This window comes from Mobula birostris, chromosome 5 (genome assembly GCF_030028105.1).
Source record: "Mobula birostris isolate sMobBir1 chromosome 5, sMobBir1.hap1, whole genome shotgun sequence".
NCBI classification, from domain to species: Eukaryota; Metazoa; Chordata; class Chondrichthyes; order Myliobatiformes; family Myliobatidae; genus Mobula; species Mobula birostris.
This window is the reverse complement of record NC_092374.1, coordinates 185,819,340-185,840,990: the sequence shown is the minus strand read 5'-3', so window position 1 is coordinate 185,840,990 and position 21,651 is coordinate 185,819,340. Positions and strand designations below refer to the sequence as shown.

At 45.4% G+C, this 21,651-nt stretch overlaps 1 protein-coding gene across 2 annotated transcripts in view; it reads right to left on the bottom strand.

Moving 5' to 3' along the window:
• LOC140198127 (uncharacterized) overlaps window positions 1-20,418 on the bottom strand; it is a 34,359-nt gene extending 13,941 nt beyond the window's left edge. For both annotated transcript variants that reach the window (XM_072259072.1, XM_072259073.1), the window contains exons 1-3: window positions 20,158-20,418; window positions 2,487-2,795; window positions 41-301 (exon numbers count right to left, since the gene is read on the bottom strand). In XM_072259072.1, the coding sequence (XP_072115173.1) occupies window positions 41-301; window positions 2,487-2,795; window positions 20,158-20,215 (628 nt within the window). In that variant the 5' untranslated portion in view covers window positions 20,216-20,418. The remainder of the gene's footprint in view (window positions 1-40; window positions 302-2,486; window positions 2,796-20,157) is intronic.
• Between the last annotated feature and the right edge of the window lie 1,233 nt (window positions 20,419-21,651).

Below are 21,651 nucleotides of genomic sequence, written 5' to 3'. Positions count from 1 at the left end.
CAAATTTACTCTCAGAATAAGATTTACAAACCAAACTCACCAGAAATGAATAGGGTGTGGTTAGCCTGGATGAAGCTGACTGGATTGGTTGCCGCGCAGGTATAAATTCCACAGTCATGTCTTGAGGCATTCATGATCATTAGAGTCCGATTGCCATCGATAAGCTGGTGAAACTGGGAGATTTCCGCTCCATTTTTCCACCATTGATACTTCTGAGGATCTCCACTGACGTTGCAGATGAGCCAGATAGTAGAAGCAGGGAAGGAGGAGATGGTCAATATCGTAGCTTCCAACAGGTTATCTAAAGGGCAGAAAGTCTAGCTTTATTTGTATTTCAAAAACGTATAGTTAAATGTGTTGTTTTGTGATTGTGCAGTCCAGACGTGCTGACACGCTAACATAGCATAAACACAACTCACTAACCCTAACCGTACATGAATAAACTCTCTTGGGCTTCAAGGCAGGTGCAGGTATCGATTTTAACTGACGTTTCGATGACAAACTCTGTCATCTTCATCAGGAACGATGCCTGGGCATGTCTAGTCCGGTGGTATTTACACCCCTGTATTCTACCCCTCCTGAATGGTTAGTCCTCATCCAATCAGGTTTCTGCCGTCCCACCTTGCTTACAAATAAATTCCAGTTCTTAGCTAGAGGAAGACCTTTGCCTTGGATAAAATTCTTTTCCTCTAGTTTTATTTCAAATGCTTCCTTCACCAGGTGGTCCCAAAAGCCATTGGTGTGGCACAGTTTTGTGCCGTCGAATTCAATCCTATGGCCATTGTGAACACAATGTTCTGCCACTGCCAATTTCTCCAGGTAACCCAAACGGATACATTGCCTGTGCTCCTTGATATGGGTTTCAGTGGAAACCTGATTGGACGAGGACTAACCATTCAGGAGAGAGGGACAACAGGGGTATAAATACCACCGGACTAGACATGCCCAGACATCATCCCCGATGAAGATGGCAGACCTTGTCATTGAAACATTGGTTAAAATCGATACCTATAGCCGGCTGGGAGTCTGTGAACAGTTTATTCATCACATACGCCAGGAAAGCACTAGATCCTTTTTCACCATCCGTACATGTTCGGAATGTGTGAGGAAACACACACGGTCACAGGGAGAACATACAAAATGCCTACGGACGGTGACGGGAATTGAGCTGCAGTCAGTGACAACTGGCGCTGTAAGGCGAATGTGATAAGCACTGTGCTACTGTGGAAGGGGCAGCAAGGCAAGGGTCACGATAATGTCCTGGCAAGCACAGAATACATATAGTGTGCAGTCAGTGCAGCCAAGATAGGTCACTAGGGAAGGCCTTTGGAGAACATAGCACAGGACTGGAGCTATTTGGCACAGGCGGATCAGATAAGGATTCCAGGATCAGGCAACAACTATCCTGAATGGCAATTAATTTTGCAAGTCAGGAACTTGAACATGTACCAGCTGGTCAATATCTGTAAAGCAATTCAATTTGTTCTGACAGTGGCATTTTCTCTGTTCAGACTTCAGAACAGTGCGGTGACAGGGGTCATGCAGTTCTCCTTGTGCACAAGTAAATAAAGTGTTTTTGAGGAACGAGTGTGAGTTTCCAGAGTCCAGTTAATCAATGCCACATATTATGAACTGATGACTTGCAATGAAACCTCATTGCGTGACATTTATTTCGGGATACGGTGCAGAACCGACCCTCCCAGCCCAACGAGCCACACTGCCCAGCAACCCACCTGTTTAACCCAAGCCTAACGGTGGGACAATTTACAATCACCAGTTAACCCACTAACCAGTACACCTTTGGACAGTGGGAGGAAACTGGAGCACTGTGAAGAAACCCACGTGTTCACAGGAAGGACGTACAAACATTCACAGACAGTGCCGGAATTGAACTCTGAACTCTGATGGCATAGCGTCAAACTACTACGGCTGCTGCGGCTCCCACCTTTCATCAAATGTGTGGGGAAGGGAGGACTTGCTTTTCAGCCACGTGTCTGTGCGGCTCACGTTCCAAGCTGGGATATGCCCTCAGCCGTACCAAGAATGGGACGGATGACCATTTAATGAGGTGTCAGGTCAAAGTGAGGAACAGCAATAACAAGGGCTATGTCAGGGCTAACAAAAATATTCATGGGCTGAAAGGCCTGTTTCAGTTGTCATCTATATCTCTGACTGAGAGGAAGATAATAGTCTAAAGAGCCAGTCCCAATGTTGAAAAACCCACATGTACAATATTGTGCCAAAGTCTGAAGTACACCTACATAGCTAGGGTGCCCAAGTACTGAATATTATGTCTTTCCAGTTACCAAATAACACTTAATACTATTGATCTAATAGTATTTGGCAAATGGAAAGACGTAATATATCAAACTACAAAGTCTTAGGCACCCTGGCTACTGTATACATTTATGTGCCTAAGACTTTTGCACAGTACTGTACACATGTTAAATAAACTTGAACCTTGAATCAGTTATTCATGTACTCACCGAAGAGGGACAAATGTATTATTTTCAGTTCACGGCCATCTACCTCCAAACTGTAATCTCCTTCGTCCCTGACTTTTAATCCATTTATCACCAAAGAACCATTGGAAAGAATAAAACCCAGGCGCAACTTGAACTGTTCACTGGGCTCTACCCACTTCTTGTAACTCGGGGTGTGATGTAAAATGATGACAGGGCTGTTGTGGCTGCTGATGAATGTCCAAACGATCTCTTGCATCTGCGGGTTAACTTTGACTTCCGAATCCAGTAAAACTGATGAACCAAGCATTGCAACGGCATCTTCTCTGTTGACTGATGAGGGCAAGAAAAGAAAATGTAACTGTTAAATCTGGGAAGACAGTGGTGAAACACTGGAACCGGGTGACAGAGGGTCAGCGTACGAGGAGCGTTTCTTGGGTCCGGGCCTCTACTTGCTGGAGTTTAGAAGAAGGTGGTCATGGGGGCAGCATGGGGAGGAAGAGAACCTTACTGAAACACATTCAATATTGAAAGGCAAAGATGGAGTGGACACAGAGAGTCACAGCCTCAGAAATGAAGAGGGATTTCTTCAGCCAGAGTGGAGAATCTGTGGAATTCATTGCGATGAAATGGCTTTGGAGGCCAGGTCATTGAGTATATTTCAAGCGAAGGTTGATGGGTTCTTGATTAGTAAGAGTGTCAAAGGTTATGGAGCGAAAGCAGAAAGATGGGTTGGGAGGTATCTTAAATCAGCTGTGATGAAACGGCAGGTCAGACCCAATGGGCCAAGTGGCCTAATTCTGCTCCAGTGTCTTATGGTTGTATGACCTAAAATCAGCACCTATTACATTAGCAGATATAAGACCACTCACCACAGTTTAGCACCTGGTTCTGGCAGCCAATTTACACATAATTAACTCTCCAATGTTAACTCAATCTAGGCTAAACTGTCAAAATATTGCAAAGGAGAAGGCAGCTTGGGTGCACAAGACTTAAACCAAATGGATTGTAGCTTTGGATGCAAGGATGAAATAAAATACAGCTTAATAATTCATTTTGCCCAGTCTGCCTCTGCCAAATGTAAACACATTTGACGACCCTTCTTCATGCCAACCTATCAACCTCAGCTTAGACCACAAGACACAGGAGCAGAATTAGGCCATTTGGTCCATCACGTCTGATCCGCCATTTCATCATGGTTGATCCCATTCTCCTGCCTTCTCCTCATAATCTTTCACATCCTGACTAATCGAGAACCTATAAATCTCTGCCTTAAGTACATCCCATGAATTAGCCTCCTCGGCCATCTGTGCCAATGAATTCCACAGATTTAGCACCCTCTGGCTAAAGAAATTCCTCCTCAGCTCTGTTCCAAATGGCCGGCTGGTGGTGTAGTGGCATCAATGCTGGACTTCGGAGAGAAGGCTCCTGAGTTTGAACCCAGCCGGCTCCCTTGCATGCTTTCCATCTGTGCTGGGTTGAGCGTCAAGCTAGCAACTCGACTTCGTAAAAATAAAGAAGCCTGCTAAAAAGATGGAGTCCCAATGACTCCACTTCGAGTTGAGGGCTTTCAGATGGAGTCCCTCTAGTTTGAAGCAGTACTCTCTTGCCCAAAACTCCTCCACTGTAGGAAACATTCTCTTCACACCCACTCTATCTAGACACTAGACACTAGAATACTACAGCACAGTACAGGCCCTTCAGCCCTCGATGTTGTGCTGACCCATATATTCCTTAAAAAAGAAACGTACTAAACCCACACTACCCCTTTCATCCATATAACCATATAACAATTACAGCATGGAAACAGGCCATCTAGGCCCTTCTCGTCCATGCCGAACTCTTACCCTATCCTAGTCCCACCGACCTGCACTCAGCCCAAAACCATCTATTCCTTTCCTGTCCATATCCAATTCAACTTTAAACGACAACATCGAACCTGCCTCAACCACTTCTGCTGGAAGCTCGTTCCACACAGCTACCACTCTCTGAGTGAAGAAGTTCCCCCTCATGTTACCCCTAAACTTTTGTCCTCTAATTCTCAACCCATGTCTTCTTGTTTGAATCTTCCACACTCTCAATGGAAAAAGTCTAACCACGTCAACTCTATCAATCCCCCTCATAATTTTAAACACCTCTATCAAATCCCCCCTCAACCTTCTACTCTCCAAAGAATAAAGACCTAACTTGTTCAACCTTTCTCTGTAACTTAGGAGATGAAACCCAGGTAACATTTTAGTAAACCTCCTCTGTACTCTCTCAATTTTATTGACATCTTTCCTATAATTCGGTGACTAGAACTGTACACAATACTCCAGATTTGGCTTTACCAATGCCTTATACAATTTCAACATTACATCCCAACTCCTATACTCAATGTTCTGATTAATAAAAGCCAGCAAATCAAAAGCTTTCTTCACCACCCTATCCACATGAGATTCCATCTTCAGGGAACTATGTACCATTATTCCTAGATCCCTCTGTTCTAAAGCATTCTTTAATGCACTACCATTTACCATGTATGTCCTATTTTGATTAGTTCTACCAAAATGTAGTACCTCACATTTTTCAGCATTAAACTCCATCTGCCACCTTTCAGCCCACTCTTCTAACTATCCTATATCTCTCTGCAAGTTTTGAAAACCTACCACATCATCCACAACTCCACCTATCTTAGTATCATCTGCATACTTACAAATCCAATTTACCACCCCATCATCCAGATCATTAATATATATTACAAACAACATTGGACCCAGTACAGATCCCTGAGGCACACCACTACACACCGTCCACCAATCTGAGACACAGTTATCCACCACTACTCTCTGGCGTCTCCCATCCAGCCACTGCTGAATCCATCTTACTACTTCCATATTAACGCCTAACGATTGAACCTTCCTAACTAACTTTCCGTGTGGAACCTTGTCACAGGCCTTAGTGAAGTCCATATAGACAACATCCACCGTTTTACCCTCGTCAACTTTCTTAGTAACCTCATCAAAAAACTCATTAAGATTTGTCAAACATGACCTTCCACGCACAAATCCATGTAGACTATTCCTCGTAGCAGCCTCGTATCTTCTTTTAGCTTTCCTAATTTCTTTAAGATTCTTTTTACATTCTTTATATTCCTCGAGTATCTCATTAACTCCAAGCTGCTCATATTTATTGAAGATCCCTCTCTTTTTCTGAACGAAGTTTCCAATATTTCTTGAAAACCATGGCTCTCTCAAACTTTTAACCTTTCCTTTCAACCTAACAGGAACATAAAAATTCTGAACCCTCAAAATTTCACCTTTAAACTACCTCCATTTCTCCGTTACATCCTTCCCATAAAACAAATTTTCCCAATCCACTCCTTCTAAATCCTTTCGCATCTCCTCAAAGTTAGCCTTTCTCCAATCAAAAATCTCAATCCTAGGTCCAGTCCTATCCTTCTCCATAATTACACAGAGGGTACGTCCACAATACGCCGGATAATTTTGAAAACTAAGCCTTTTCTCTTCGTTTTGACCTTCTGTCCACACTGAAACAGCGTTTTCATCCCCCGAAAACAGAAATTTTCAGAAACGATCTCCAGAATGAATAAATCTGAAAACACCTAATATCCATTGTAGTGTGTACGGGGTAACCGGAGAGATTTAAAAACACTGTCATGACAACACCTCAACAACAATGCTTTTTTCTGCTTCTGCTTGGTACTGCGCAAACTGTTATAACGCGCAGTCGGTGTGAGTGGCGTGAGAGTTAAATTGTAAAGTGAGCTTTTTTGATTATTTAAAAACGCTGTCATGACATGCCGGAACAGATAGCCACAGCGCGGCATTTCGTTGTTTTCTTGAACGCAACCACCTAACAATTTCAGAACAGAGGGCAACGAGACTGAAGCCAGAAGGGTTAGAAATGTACTCACCAAATACTTTGACTCATAGCATACTGAATAAATAAGTATACTCACTCTGCCCTGTTTTTTGTCCTTGCTTGTACGAAGGTGGTTCACCTCTTCATGCAAGTACTTCTCTGACAATAGATGTGTAACAGGCTAATGTAACATTGTATAGAAATACAAGATAACGCTGATGCAAATGTTTTATACATTTAACAAGGTGCTTTATTAATGCAACAGTGTTGATCAGTTTTTCAATGTTCGTCAGCTGGGTCACACTGTCCATGAACTTCCTGTCGGTTGCCTCCATATGCTCCAGTATTTGTTTTTTTTTTAGTTTTAAGTCCTCCTGCGCGAGAGCCAAGAGCAAGTCCTTTTAAGTTTTTCTACTCTGTAACTGGACAAACGTGCACCAAGTTTACCGTTTCCTCCTCACTTGTTTTCTGTGTGTGTCCTGCGCATGCCCAGTAGGAGATTCGCCCAAATATCCGTCTAATGTGGACGGAGATATTTTGAAAAATGCCTAGTGTGGACGCCCGTCGTTTTTACTCAAAACCAGCGTTTTCAAAATTATCCGGCGTAGTGTGGACATAGCCTGAAACTAATTGTATTGTGATTACTGGACCCGAAGTGCTCCCCAACAAATACCTCCATTACCTGCCCTGACTCATTCCCTAACAGGAGATCCAACACTGCCCCTTCTCTAGTTGGTACCTCTATGTATTGCTTCAAAGAACTATCCTGCACACATTTTACAAACTCCAAACCATCCAGCCCTTTTACAGAATGGGCTTCCCAGTCTACGTGTGGAAAATTAAAATCTCCCACAATCACAACCTTGTGCTTACTACAAATATCTGCTATCTCCTTACAAATTTGCTCCTCCAGTTCTCGGTCCCCATTAGGTGGTCTATAATACACCCCTATAAGCGTCACAACACTTTTCCTATTCCTCTCAATTTCACCCAAATAGCCTCCCTAGACGAGTCCACTAATCTATCCTGCCAGAGCTCTGCTGTTATATAATCTCTGACAAGCAATGCAACACCTCCCCCTCTTGCCCATCCTATTCTATCACATCTGAAGCAACGAAATCCTGGAATATTTAGTTGCCAATCACACCCCTCCTGCAACAACATTTCACTAATAGCTATCAATCCATGCTCTAGGCTCATTCACCTTTCTTACAATGCTCCTAGCATTAAAATAGATGCATTTAAGAAACTCTTCCCCCTCCCACTCTCTGTTTATCCTTAATTAAGCAAACAACTTTGTTACCTTCTTCTTCTTTTTCCCCCTATATCAACCTCCCCTCTCCTAGGCTCCTTAATTTGATTCCCTCCCCCAACCATTCTAGTTTAAAGTCACCTTAGTAGCCCTCGCAAATCTCCCCGCCAGGATATTGGTCCCCCTATGATTCAAGTGCAACCCGCCCCTTTGTACAGGTCATGCCTGCGCCAATAGTGGTCCCAATGATCCAAAAACCCGAATCCCTGCCCCTTGCTCCAATCTCTCAGTCATGTATTTATCCTCCACCTCATTCCATTCCCACTCTCACTGTCGCGTGGCACAGGCAGTAATCCCGAGATTACTGCCTTTGTCGTCCTTTTTCTCAACTCCCTTCCTATATTCTTCTTTCAGGACCTCTTCCCTTTTCCAACCTATGTCATTGGTACCTTTACGTACCATGACCTCTGGCTCCTCTCCCTCCCATTTCAAGATCTCTTGGACGTGATCAGAAACATTACAGACCCTTGCACCAGGGAGGCAAGCTACCATCCGGGTCTCCTGACTTCGTCCACAGAATCGTCTATCTGACTCCCTAACTATTGAGTCCCCTATTACTATTGCCCTCCTCTGCCGTTCCCTATCCTTCTTACCTACAGGGCTCGACTCCGTGCCAGAGGCACGGCCAGTGTTGCTTCCCCCAGGTATGCTGTCCCCCCCAACTGTAATCAAACAGGAGTACTTATTGTCAAGGGGCACAGCCACAGCCACAGGGGTACTCTCTATTACTTTATTCTGTCCAAGAGGTTCTTAAATACCCCTAATGTTTTAGCCTCCACCACCATCCCTGGCAAGTCATTCCAGGCACCCACAACCCTCTGTGTAAAAAAGTTACCCCTGATGTCTCCCCTAAACTCCCCTCCCTTAACTTTGTACATATGCCCTCTGGTGTTTGCTATTCATGCCCTGGGAAACAGGTACTGGCTATCCACCCTATCCATGCCTCTCATAATCTTGTAGACCTCTATCAAGTCCCCTCTCATCCTTCTACGCTCCAAAGAGAAAAGTCCCAGCTCTGCTAACCTTACCTCATAAGACTTGTTTTCCAATCCAGGCAACATCCTGGTAAATCTCCTCTGCACCCCTCCCCCATAGGTTCCACATCCTTCCTATAATGAGGTGACCAGAACTGAAAACATTCAACATTCTTTCAACATTCAATAAGTTTCAATGAGAACACCCCGACATTCTTCTAATTTCCTGTGAGAACAGGCCCAGAGCATATAATTGCTGCTCAGGTGATAAGCATTTAATTGCTAAAATCATTCTTGTGAAGCTCCTCTGAATCCTGTCCTATGTCAGCAAATCCTTTCTTTAATAAGGGGCCCAAAACTGCACACAATAGTCCGTGAGGCCTCATGTGCCTTATATATCCGCAGCATTACATCCTTGCTTTTATATTCCTGTCCTCCTGAGATGAATGCTAACACTATATTCACCTTCCTCACCACCAATTCAACCTGCAAATTAACCATCAGGGAATCCTGCATGAGGACTCCCAAATCACTTTACACTTCGGATTTTTGAATTTCTCTCCATCTAGAAAATAGTCCATTCTTTTACTACTTCTACCAAAGTGCATGACCATACACTTATTGACACTGTATTTCATCTGCCATTTCTTTGACCATTCTCTGAATCTATCTAAGTTCTACTGTAGACTCTCTACTTCCTCTAAACTACCCACTCCACATCTACCCTATCTAGTCCTTCCAACAGTGTTTCAAATAGATACCCTAGCATTCTTCTAAATTCCAGTGAGTACACACCCAAAGCTGCCAAATGCCCCTCAGATGTTAACCTCTTCATTCCTGGAACCATCCTTGCAAACCTCATCTGGACTCTTTCTGAAATATGGGGCCCAAAATGGTTGCAATACTCCAAGTGCATCCTGGTCGCCCCACTAAACAATAGACAATAGGTGCAGGAGTAGGCCATTTGGTCCTTCGAGCCAGCACCACCATTCTCTGTGATCGTGGCTGATCATCCACTATCAGTATCCAGTTCCTGCCTTATCCCCATAACCTTTGATTCCACTATCTTTAAAGAGCTCTATCCATCTCTTTTTTGAGAGCATCCAGAGACTTGGCCTCCACAGCCTTCTGGGGCAGAGCATTCCATATATCCACCACTCTCTGGGTGAAAAAGTTTTTCCTCAACTCCGTTCTAAATGGCCTACCCCTAATTCTTAAACTGTGGCCTCTGGTTCTGGACTCACCCATCAGCGGGAACATGCTTCCTGCCTGCAGCATGTCCAATCCCTTAATAATCTTATATGTTTCAATAAGATCCCCTCTCAGCCTTCTAAATTCCAGAGTATACAAGCCCAGTCGCTCCAATCTTTCGACATATGACAGTCCCGCCATCCCGGGAATTAACCTTGTGAACCTACGCTGCACTCCCTCAATAGCAAGAATGTCCTTCCTCAAATTTGGAGACCAAAACTGCACACAGTACTCCAGGTGTGGTTGAGGGAATGTTGAAGGAATGAAAGGAAGGATGTTGAGGCTTTGGAGAGGGTGCAAAAGAGGTTTATTAGGATGCTGCCTCAATTAGAGGGCATGTGCTATCATGAGAGGCTGGACAAACATGGGTTGTTTTCTCTTGGGTCGCAGAGGCTGCGGGGAGATCAAACTGAGGTTTAAAAGATTTTGAGAGGCTTAGATAGAATGGACAGGGAGTATGTGTTTCGAGGGTTGTAATATCTAATACCAGAGGGCGGACATTGAAGGTTCAAGGGGGATGTGAGGGGCAAGTCTTTTCACTCAGAGTGTGGTGGATGCCTGGAATGCACTGCCTGGTATGGTGGTAGAGGCAAATACATTGGAGGTTTTTAAGGAATGATTGGATAGGCACATGGATACAAGGAGGATGGAGGGATATTGGCATGGTCTCGGTAGGAGAGATTAGTGTTTGGGTACATTTTAGCTCCTTCGGCCCAACACTGGCCTGTTCCTGTGATGTACAGTTCTATGTTCTATCTTTGTAGCACCCACAAACTCGGCCACAAGGCCATCAACGTCATCATCCAGATTGTTAACATACAACGAAAAAGAAGTAGTCTCAACACAGACTCCTTTGGAACAGCACTAGTCACCAGCAGCCAGTCTTAAAAGGATCCCTTTATTCCCACACTTTGCCTCCTGCAAATCTGTCAATGCTCTGTGCCTGTTAGTATCTTTCCTGTAATTCTCAAGGCTCTTATTTTGTTTAGCAGCCTCCTGTCAAAGGCCTTCTGAAAGTCCACGTGCAAATTACTGGTATAGGTGACGTCTGCCTGAAGCCGGTGGGTACCTCAGACTGACAAAGTCAGAGGTTAAAGATCTCCGCAAACACTCCAGTGCAGGTCTTTAGTACTTGGCGAGAAGCTTTTCATGGGTTCACACTCCCGAAGGCTGCTCGCACATCAGCCCCAAGAGATTGGAATCACAGGATCATCAGGGACTGTAGGAGTTTGTGGTGGTTCCTCCATGTTTTGATGGTCAAAGTGAGCTTAGAAGGACGTAGTCATAGTCATACTTTATTGATCCCAGGGGAAATTGGTTTTCGTTACAGTTGCTCCATAAATAATAAATAGTAATAACACCATAAATAGTTAAATAGTAATATGTAAATTATGCCCGGAAATAAGTCCAGGACCAGCCTATTGGCTCAGGGTGTCTGACCCTCCAAGGGAGGAGTTGTGAAGTTTGATGGCCACAGGCAGGAATGACTTCCTATGGCGCTCTGTGTTACACCTCGGTGGAATGAGTCTCTGGCTGAATGTACTCCTGTGCCCAACCAGTACATTATGTAGTGGATGGGAGACATTGTCCAAGATGGCATGCAACTTGGACAGCATCCTCTTTTCAGACACCACCGTCAGAGAATCCAGTTCCATCCCCACAACATCACTGGCCTTACGAATGAGTTTGTTGATTCTGTTGGTGTCTGCTACCTTCAGCTTGCTGCCCCAGCACTCAACAGCAAACATGATTGCACTGGCCACCACAGACTCGTAGAACATCCTCAGCATCGTCCGGCAGATGTTAAAGGACCTCAGTCTCCTCAGGAAATAGAGACGGCTCTGACCCTTCTTGTAGACAGCCTCAGTGTTCTTTGACCCATCCAGTTTATTGTCAATTCGTATCCCCAGGTATTTGTAATCCTCCACCATGTCCACCCTGACCCCCTGGATGGAAACAGGGGTCGCCGGTACCTTAGCTTTCCTCAGGTCTACCACCAGCTCCTTAGACTTTTTCACATTAAGTTGCAGACAATTCTGCTCACACCATGTGACAAAGTTTCCTACCGTAGCCCTGCACTCAGCCTCATCTCCCTTGCTGATGCATCCAACTATGGCAGAGTCATCAGAAAACTTCTGAAGATGACAAGACTCTGTACAGTAGTTGAAGTCCCAGGTGTAAATGGTGAAGAGAAAGGGAGACTGCTGCTGATCACTCTGACTAGTTCATCTGGAAGCAAAGCCCTGTTCTTGCCTATGTCACCTGATTAAACTTTGTAAGCGGTGACAGTATTCAAGCCCTGTTGAGCATTCTTCGTTGATTCCTGTGTAGTCCAAAACTGCCAGTTCTCCAGTGAGATGGCTTTCTGGAGATCCTATGTGGACCTCTTGCAATTTTCTTGGCCGTCAGCAGATTTTGGATCTCATGCTTCATCCAGGGCTTCAGCTTGGGGAAAACTGAATGATTTTGTGAGGACACTCTCATCTACAGCTGCTTCAAGTCCATTACATGGTGTATTCATTCAGATGCCCGGATGAGTGACAGATACATGCAGCTCAGAAAAATAGAGGGCGATGGGTAACCCTAGGTAATTTCTAAGGTAAGAACATGTTCGGTAGTTTTGTGGGTCGAATGGCCTGTATTGTGCTGTAGGTTTTCTATGTTTCTTTAAGTCCTCAAACACAACCTAGTCTAATGACTCAAAGCAATCCCTTAGCCGCTGCTCTGTCTCCTGCAACCGCTGCTTTGTTGTCCTAATCTCTGGAGCTTTGCTCTTTAGCTTCTGACTCAATGCAGGCAGAATGACAGTCAAGCGATCGAATTTACCGAGATGTGGTCTGGGCATGGAACATTCCTTATCCGAGTATAACAGTGCTTTGATGTGTTGGGACCTCTGGTGCTACAGGTTATATGGAGGTGGTAATTGGGCAGGGTTATCTTCAAAAAAGCCAGGTTGAAGTCTCTGACTATGATTTGAAATGCATTGTGATGGACTGTGCCTTGTTTGGAGATACCATCATGCAGCATTGTGATCGAATGATTACACTGGACAACAAAGATTATGCTTCCCGAATATGGTTGGGTTTATCTTGTGGATTCTGGGCTAGTGATCATGAAAATCACCTTGAAATTTCCCTATGATGTACCATATTTTGGAATCCCCTATAGATGTTATTTCAATTTATAATTCAAGTCATTTAAAATGTTGCCCACAATGTAAGTTAAAAAGTTTTCTATCTTGCCCAAGCATGGGCATACTTTGGGTTGCCAACATGACCCACAACAATGGAAAGCAAGAGAAAATCTGCAGATGTTCGAAATCCAAGCAACACACAAAAAATGCTACAGGAACTCAGCAGAACAGGCAGCATCTACAGCAAAAAGTGGAACACAGAACATAGAAATCTACAGTATATTACAGGCCCTTCGGCCCATAATGTTGTGCTGGCCATGTAACATACTCTAGAAACTGCCTAGAATTTCCCTAGCGCATAGCCCTCTATTTTTCTAAGCTCCATGTATCCATCTAAGAGGCTCTTAAAAGACCCTACTGTATCCGCTTCCACCACCGCCGGCAGTGCATTCCACACACCCACCACCCTCTGTGTGAAAAACATACCCCTGGCATCCCCTCGGTACCTACTTCCAAACCCCTTAAAACTATGCCCCCTTGTGTTAGCCATTTCAGCCCTGGGGAAAAAAAACCCTGGCTATCCACACAAATCAATGCCTCTCATCATCTTATACACCTCTATCAGGTCACCTCTCATTCTACATCGCTCCAAGGAGAAAAGGCTAAGTCCACTTAACCTATTCCCATAAGGTACACCCTCCAATCCAGGCAACATCCTTGTAAATTTCCTCTGTACTCTCTCTATAGTACCCACATCCTTCCTGTAGTGAGGTGACCAGAACTGAACACAGTACTCCAAGAGGGGTCTCACCAAGTCTTATATGGCTGCAACATTACCTCATGGCTCTTGAACTCAAACCCACGCTAACACACTATATGCCTTCTTAACAACACTGTCAACCTGCTTTGAGTGTCCTATGGGCACAGACCCCAAGATATCTCGGATCTTCCACACTGCCAAGAGCCTTACCATTTATACTGTGTTCTGCTTTCAAATTTGACCTACCAAAATGAACCACTTCACACTTATCTGGGTTGAACTCCATCTGCCACTTCTCAGCCCAGCTCTGCATCCTATCGATGCCCCGCTGTAACTTCTGACAACTCTCCACACAACACCCCCAACCTTTGTGTCATCAGACAGGCCACATTTCGGGCTGAGACCCTTTGTCAGGACTGGAGAAAAAAAGCTGAGGAGTAGATTTAAAAGGTGGGTGGGGGAGAGAGGAGAGAGAAACACGAGGTGATAGGTGAAACCTGAAGGGGGAGGGATGAGGTAAAGAACTGGGAAGTTCATTGGTGAAAGACATACAGGGGTGGAGAAGGAGGGAGTCTGACAGAAGAGGACAGAAGGCCAGGGAAGAAAGTAAAGGGTGGAGGAGCACCAGAGGGAGGCAATGGGCAGGCAAGGAGATGAGGTGAGAGAGGGAAAAGAGGAGGGGGAATGGTGAAGGGGGGGAGGGAGTGGGTGGCATTACCAGAAGTTCAAGAAGTCAATGTTCATACCATCAGGCTGGAGGCTACCCAGACAGAATATAAGGTGTTGTTCCTCCAACCTCAGTGTGGCCTCATCACGACAGTGGAGTGAGCCATGGATAGACATGTTGGAATGTGATGGGAAGTGGAATTAAAATGGGTGGCCACTGGGAGAGCCCGCATTTTCTGGCAGATGGACCGTAGATGCTCGGCGAAGCGGTCTCCCAATCTACGTGGGGTCTCACCAATATACAGGAAGCCACATCGGGAGCACTGGACACAGTATATAACCCCAACAGACTCACAGGTGAAGTGTCGCCTCACCTGGAAGGACTGTTTGGGGCCCTGAATGGTCGTGAGGGAGGAGGTGTAGGGACAGGTGTAGCACTTGTTCTGCTTACAAGGATAAGTGCCAGGAGGAAGATCAGTGGGGAGGGATAAATGTACAAGGAAGTCACATAGGGAATAACCCCTACTGAAAGCAGAAATTGGTGGGGCGGGGGGAGAGGAAAGATATGTTTGGTGGTGGGATCTCATTGGAGATGGCAGAAGTTTCAAGAATTATGTGCTGGATGCGAAGGCTGGTGGTGTGGTAGCTGAGGACAAGAGGAACCCTATCCCTTGTAGGGTGGCAGGAGGTTGGGATGAGTGTAGACGTGGGTGAAATCGAAGACATACAGTTGAGGGCACTGTTGATGGTGGGGGAAGGGAGCCCCTTTCTTTGAAGGAGGAGGACATCTCTTTCATTCTGGAATGAAAAGTCTCATCCTGAGAGCAGATGCGGAGGAGATGGAGGAATTGAGAGAAGAGTTGGCATTTTTACAAGTAACAGGGTGGGATGAGGTATAGTCCAGCTAGCTATAGGTTTGTAATAGACTTCAGCAGATAAGCTGCCTCCAGAGATAGAGACAGAGAGATCGAGAAAGGGGAGGGAGGTGTCAGAAATGGACCAGGTAAATTTGAGGGCAGGGTGGAAGTTGATGGCAGAGTGGAGTGGAGTGGTAATGTCTGAGGAAAAGGGTGGCTTAGGGTGTTCAGAAATGGTGGAGTGAGAGGAAGATGGAGTCTGCGCGGACCCAATACCAAACAACCCAATTGAGCCTTTGCTGTTTATTCTTCAGTGCTAAGCCTGAAAGCTGTGCTTCTATACAATGGTAATGTCCACCCTTCTATCCAATCTGCTATGCAATCACCTTTCAACACCAATCAGCTGTGTAATAGAAACATAGAAAATAGATGCAGGAGTCGGCCATTCGGCCCCTCGAGACTGCACCACCATTCAGTATGATCATGGCTGATCATCCAACTCAGAACCCTGTACCAGCCTTCCCTCCATACCCCCGATCCCTTTAGCCACAAGGGCCATATCTAACTCCCTCTTAAATATAACCAATGAACTGGCCTCAACTGTTTAATGTGACAGAGAATTCCACAGATTCAACCACTCTCTGTGTGAAGAAGTTTTTCCTATCTCGATCTTAAAAGGCTTCCCCTTTATCCTCAAACTGTGACCTCTCATTCTGGACTTCCCCAACATTGGGAACAATCTTCCTGCATCTAGCCTGTCCAATCCCTTCAGAATTTTATATGTTTCAATAAGATCCCCCCTCAATCTTCTAAATTCCAGAGAGTATAAGCCTAGTCGATCCAGTCTTTCATCATATGAAAGTCCTGCCATCCCAGGAATCAAACTGGTGAACCTTCTTTGTACTCCCTCTATGGCGAGAATGTCTTTCCTCAGATTAGGGCAGGGGTCCCCAACCTTTTTTGCACTGTTGACCGGTTTCATATTGACAATATTCTTGCGGACCGGCCGACCCGGGGGGGGGGGGGGGGGGGACGGGCAGGGTGCCAATGGACAAGAGTAGCAGTCAAATACGCTGGGTTTACCCCGAAGACTACATTGACTATGAAGCCTTGCACGGGCACCAGTGCGCATGCGTGTACGATTTTTTTCTACAAATCGTTTTTGGCGATTCTGTTCGGGGTGGGGTGTTAATCACGACCGCAATATAGATGATAATTAGCTAATACACTCAATTTTGTTTCTAAAAGGGTTTATCTAATGAATTTAATATTAAACACACAGCGCATATTTTCCTCGCATGAACATAGTGATAAGTCAATTATCAGGGGAGGACACGGGAGCTTGAAGTAAAAGTTGAACGAACTTCCAGTAGAAGTGGTAGAGGCAAGTTCGATATTATTATCTAAAAAAAAATTGGATAGGTATACGGACAGAAAAGGAATGGAGGGTTATGGGCTGAGTGCGGGTCGGTGGGACTAGGTGAGAGTAGCGTTTGGCACGGACTAGAAGGGCACAGATGGCCTGTTTCCGTGCTGTAATTGTTATATGGTTATATAAGTCAATTGCATTGTAACATTTTAAGTATCTTTTGGATATTAAACACGCAGCACATATTTTCCCCGTATGAACATATAAAATCATTGCAACACACAAATATCGCTGAATCAGTGAGAGCCCTGGGCTTGTTTTCCTGCAACAAGACGGTCCTATCGAGGGGTGATGGGAGACGGTGATACTTGAAGGGGGTTCCTTATGTCCAGTCTATTCCGCAGTTTAGTTTTCGTTTCATTCATTGCAGAGATACGTTGGAAAAGGAAGCAACCTTTTCAGTGCTTTTGTGGCTATCTCAGGATATTTAGCCTTGACTTTGATCCAGAATGCCAGCAGAGATATTATGTCAAACATACTTTCCAGCCCGCCGTCATCTGCAAGTTCGAGGCGTTGATCTCCTTCCCGCGCTGACATGGATGACGCGCGGGTAATGACCTCGCGTGCGTTCAAGCTCAACAGTGGGCGTGACAGGGAATGAGGAAAGGTGCAGCTGACTCCTATTGCCAAATCACATCGTTCCCTCGCATCCGTGGCCCGGTGGTTGGGGTCCGCTGGATTAGGGGACCAAAACTGCACACAATACTCCAGGGGTGGTCTCACCAAGGCCTTGTACAACTGCAGTAGTACCTCCCTGCTCCTGTACTCGAATCCTCTTGCTATAAATGCCAGCATACCATTCATCTTTTTTTACTGCCAGCTGTACCTGCATGCCCACTTTCAATGACTGGTGTTTAATGACACCCAGGTCTTGTTGCACCTCCCCTTTTCCTAATTGGCCACCATTCAGATAATAATCTTTTTTCCTGCTTTTGCCACCAAAGTGGATAACCTCACATTTATCCACATTAAATTGCATCTGCCATGAATTTGCCCACTCACTTAACCTATCCAAGTCACCCTGCATCCTCCTCACAACTAACACTGCCGCCCAGCTTCGTGTCATCCGCAAACTTGGAGATGTTGCATTTAATTCCCTTGTCTAAGTCATTAATATATATATTGTAAACAACTGGGGTCCCAGCACTGAGCCTTGCGGTACCCCACTAGCCACTGCCTGCCATTCTGAAAAGGTCCTGTTTATTCCCACCCTTTGCTTCCTGTCTGCCAACCAATTCTTTATCCACATCAATACCTTACCCCTATACCGTGTGCTTTAAGTTTGCACACTGATCTCCTGTGCAGGACCTTGTCAAAAGCCTTTTGAAAATCCAAATATACCACATCCACTGGTTCTCCCCTATCCACTCTACTAGTTACATCCTCAAAAAATTCGATGAGAATGTCCACCCTTCAATACCAATCAGCTGTGCCCACTCTTCAATACCAATTGGCAATGTCCACCCTTCAATACCAATTGATTGTGCAATCACTCTTCAATACGAATCGGTGAAACCTCTGAAATTAAATCTGGATGCGAAGTCAGCAATAAATCTAAGGTGTTTTCGGTGCCACCTGTATCATCGCTTCTGGTAGGAAAAGTGACTTTCTGAGTCAGATGATTTTTCAGAATCAAATCAGCCAGGGCTTCCTGAAGGGCACATTTTGGTTCACTTTGTGTGCCGTCAGTACAATCTACACCTGGGACATTAAAATCACCCGCCAGCATAATAAACGGAGAGCGCGACGAGGCGTTTACTTTGGAAATGCTTGATTCACTGTCCAACAGAGGCCCGGAATTAGCATCAGGTGGACGGTAAAAACTCCCGATCTGCACCATTTGTCCCTAAAGTGTAGATTGACACCAAAGTCGCTGCCTAGTCAGTTCTTTCAAAACAAGGAATAGTATTGTTCACACCCATAAACATACCGCCTCCCTGAGAGTTTCTGTCCTTTCTAAAACTTTGGAGATGAGGAGGGAATATCTCAGCAGATTTAATCGAAGGGTCAAGCCAAGATTCAGTCCCGATTAAAATGTCAGGATTTTCAGTTTCAATAAATGAATTAATCACAGCCTATTTTTCCTTTTCGACTGCAGTCCTCCCAGGGAACGATCAACTCGATGAGGACAACCAGCTGGTGACGCAATGGCATCGTTCGGAGCGAGTTCGAATCCAAGTTGGGTCACCCCCGAGCACGCTTTATTTGTCGGGGATGAACACCCCCAGCTGAAATCCCATGCGGAAAACGTGAGGCAGTTTTAAAAGTCATGCCGCCGACTGGCATTTGTTAGAGGTAAAAAGGAAAGAAAGATATAAAACAGATTTGGTAAATGCATTTAACTGTCATGTGATGGAAAAGTATAGTGATTATACTCACATTTATATGGATGGTGCGAAGGAACCTGCAACAGGAGGGACAGGGTTTGGGGTGGTCATACCAGCAAAAGAAATTGGAATCAGCAGAAGAACATCTAATAAGTTAGGAGTGTTTACAGTGGAGATGCTGGCGGTGTTGGTTGCGTTGCAATGGGTGCAGAAAGCCAGACAAGTCAAAGCATTGATATGTTCAGATTCATCCTCAGTTCTAGCAAGTTTAAGGTCTTTTCACATAAACAGTCGGCAAGATGTACTTTATGAAGTCCTTCAGTTAGTTACAAGAATTGCAAATCAGGGAGGTCAGGTAAAATTTCTATGGGTTCCAGCACATGTAGGGGTGAAGGGGAATGAGAGGGTGGATGAGTTGGCAAAGAGGGCGTTAAAGAAAGAAAATGTGGAAATGCACATTAGTGTCAGTAAAGCAGAGGTTAAGTGTGTAATCTGGGAAAAAGTCAACCGAATGTGGCAAGAAAGATGGGACAAGGAGGGGAAAGGGAGGCATTTATATCAAATACAAAAGAGTGTTGCAGTTACTAGGGTAGGTAATGGAAACAGAAGAGAGGAAATTGTGTGGACTAGGTTAAGGCTGGGGCATTGTGCATTAAACTAAACATTGAAAATGATAGGGAAACACCAGACAGGATTGTGTGAGGAATGTCAGGAAGAGGAGTCAGTAGAACATATAGTTTTGTGTTGCAGGAAGTATGGGATACAGAGAGAGATGATGAGGAATAAACTAAGGGAGTTGGGGATGCAGGAATTCACATTAAAAGGGTTGCTGGGCATGGGTGAGAGAGCACAAGTCCGGGTATTTTTAGCGTTTTTAAGGGGTACAGGGGTTTTTTATAGAATATGACGAATAAACAGGAATAGGATACTAGGATGGTCAAAGATGGGAGGGTGAAGTGTAGGTGTGTGTGTGTGATTGGGTGAAGGAATTTAGAATGTATGTCTAGTGCACATTCTGGAGCAGAGGGTGGCGGTAATGCACCATTAAGCTGGATGCCAACCGCCGTAAAACAAAATTCAATGTGACCATGCGGCTGCAAAGCCGAAATGGAAGCTCCTTACCTTCGTTATTGCACACTCCATGCAGGGACAGCAGCAAAAGGCAAGCGATCGTCCACATCTCCGGCAGCCGATTAAACTCCGGGACCGCTGCTGCCCCAAACCTAAAGTGAAGTCAGGGACCCTTCCAAGCCCGGGGACCTCGAACTCTTCTCACACCGCGGAGCCAGAAACCAGCTGTTAACCAAAATAAACAGATACAAAACTGGAACCCCGCTGACAAGCAACCAAACTCATCTAAAATGATAATACTTTTAAACGCTCATGAAAGCACTCCCTTGGTATGCGGCCCTGGGTGGGGGAGGGGGGGGGCGGGGCTGTGACGTCAGTGAAGATAGTTTGGTGCCCTTTTTGGCGGCGGTCTCTCTGCCGGCTGTGTTCACTTCCACCCTCCAACAGAACAGTATCAGTCATACTTTATTGACTAAAACTGTTCTGTACTGGTATTCCACGCAAACCAGAGTGCTACTTTCATCCAGCTGATCATTTTCCAGCAGCTCCTGATAGTTGCATCGGTCTGTATTTGTGAAGCGAATTCCCTCCCTGATTGACCCCTCCCCCATTCCGAATTTACGCTCAGTTCGTCCTATTCTCGACCGAGCGAAGTGAAATCCCCGCGACACACACAGAATGCCGGAGGAAGTCCGCAGGCCAGGCAGCACCTGTGGAAAAAAGTACAGCCGACGTTTCGTGCGAGACCCTTTGGCAGGACTGGAGAGAAAGAAAAAGAGGAGTAGATTTGAAAGGTGGGGGAGGGGAGAGAGAAACAAAATGACAGATGAAACGGGGGGGGAGTTAAAGTAAGGAGCTGGGAGGTTGATGAGTGAAAGAGAAGGGGGAATCAGATAGAAGACAGAAGGACAGATGGATGAAAGAAAAGGGGGGGGGGAAAGAGCACCAGAGATGGGTAGGCAAAGAGATAAGGTGAGGGGGGTAAGGGGGATGGGGAATGGTGAGGAAGGTGGGGGACATTACTAGAAGTTCAAGAAATTGATGTTCGTGCCATCAGGTTGGAGGCTACCCAGACGGAATATAAGATGTTGTTCCTCCACCTGAGTGTGGCCTCATCGTACAGTAGAGGAAGCCATGGCTTGACATATCAGAATGGGAATGCAAAGTGGAATTAAAATGGATGCCAATAGGCATTCCTGCTTCTTCTGGCGGACGGAGGGTAGGTCCTCTCCTACGTCCGTGTGAAGACGTCCAGGTAATGAGGTGCAATCCATCCGGGATGTGTGGGTTCTATTTTTCCCAGAATCGGTCCCAGTGCCCCAGGAATCCACCCACCCCCACCCTACAACATTTCCCAAGCTCCTCTCACCGGAGCCGGCAGTGGGAGGAATTGGACATTGCTGTTGTTAGGATCCTGTCTCATACTCATCACCCTCCCTTCTCAACATAAAGTTCAAAGTAAATTTATAGTGTAAGTAGACAATAGGGGCAGGAGTAGGCCATTCAGCCCTTCGAGCCAGCACCGCCATTCACTGTGATCATTCA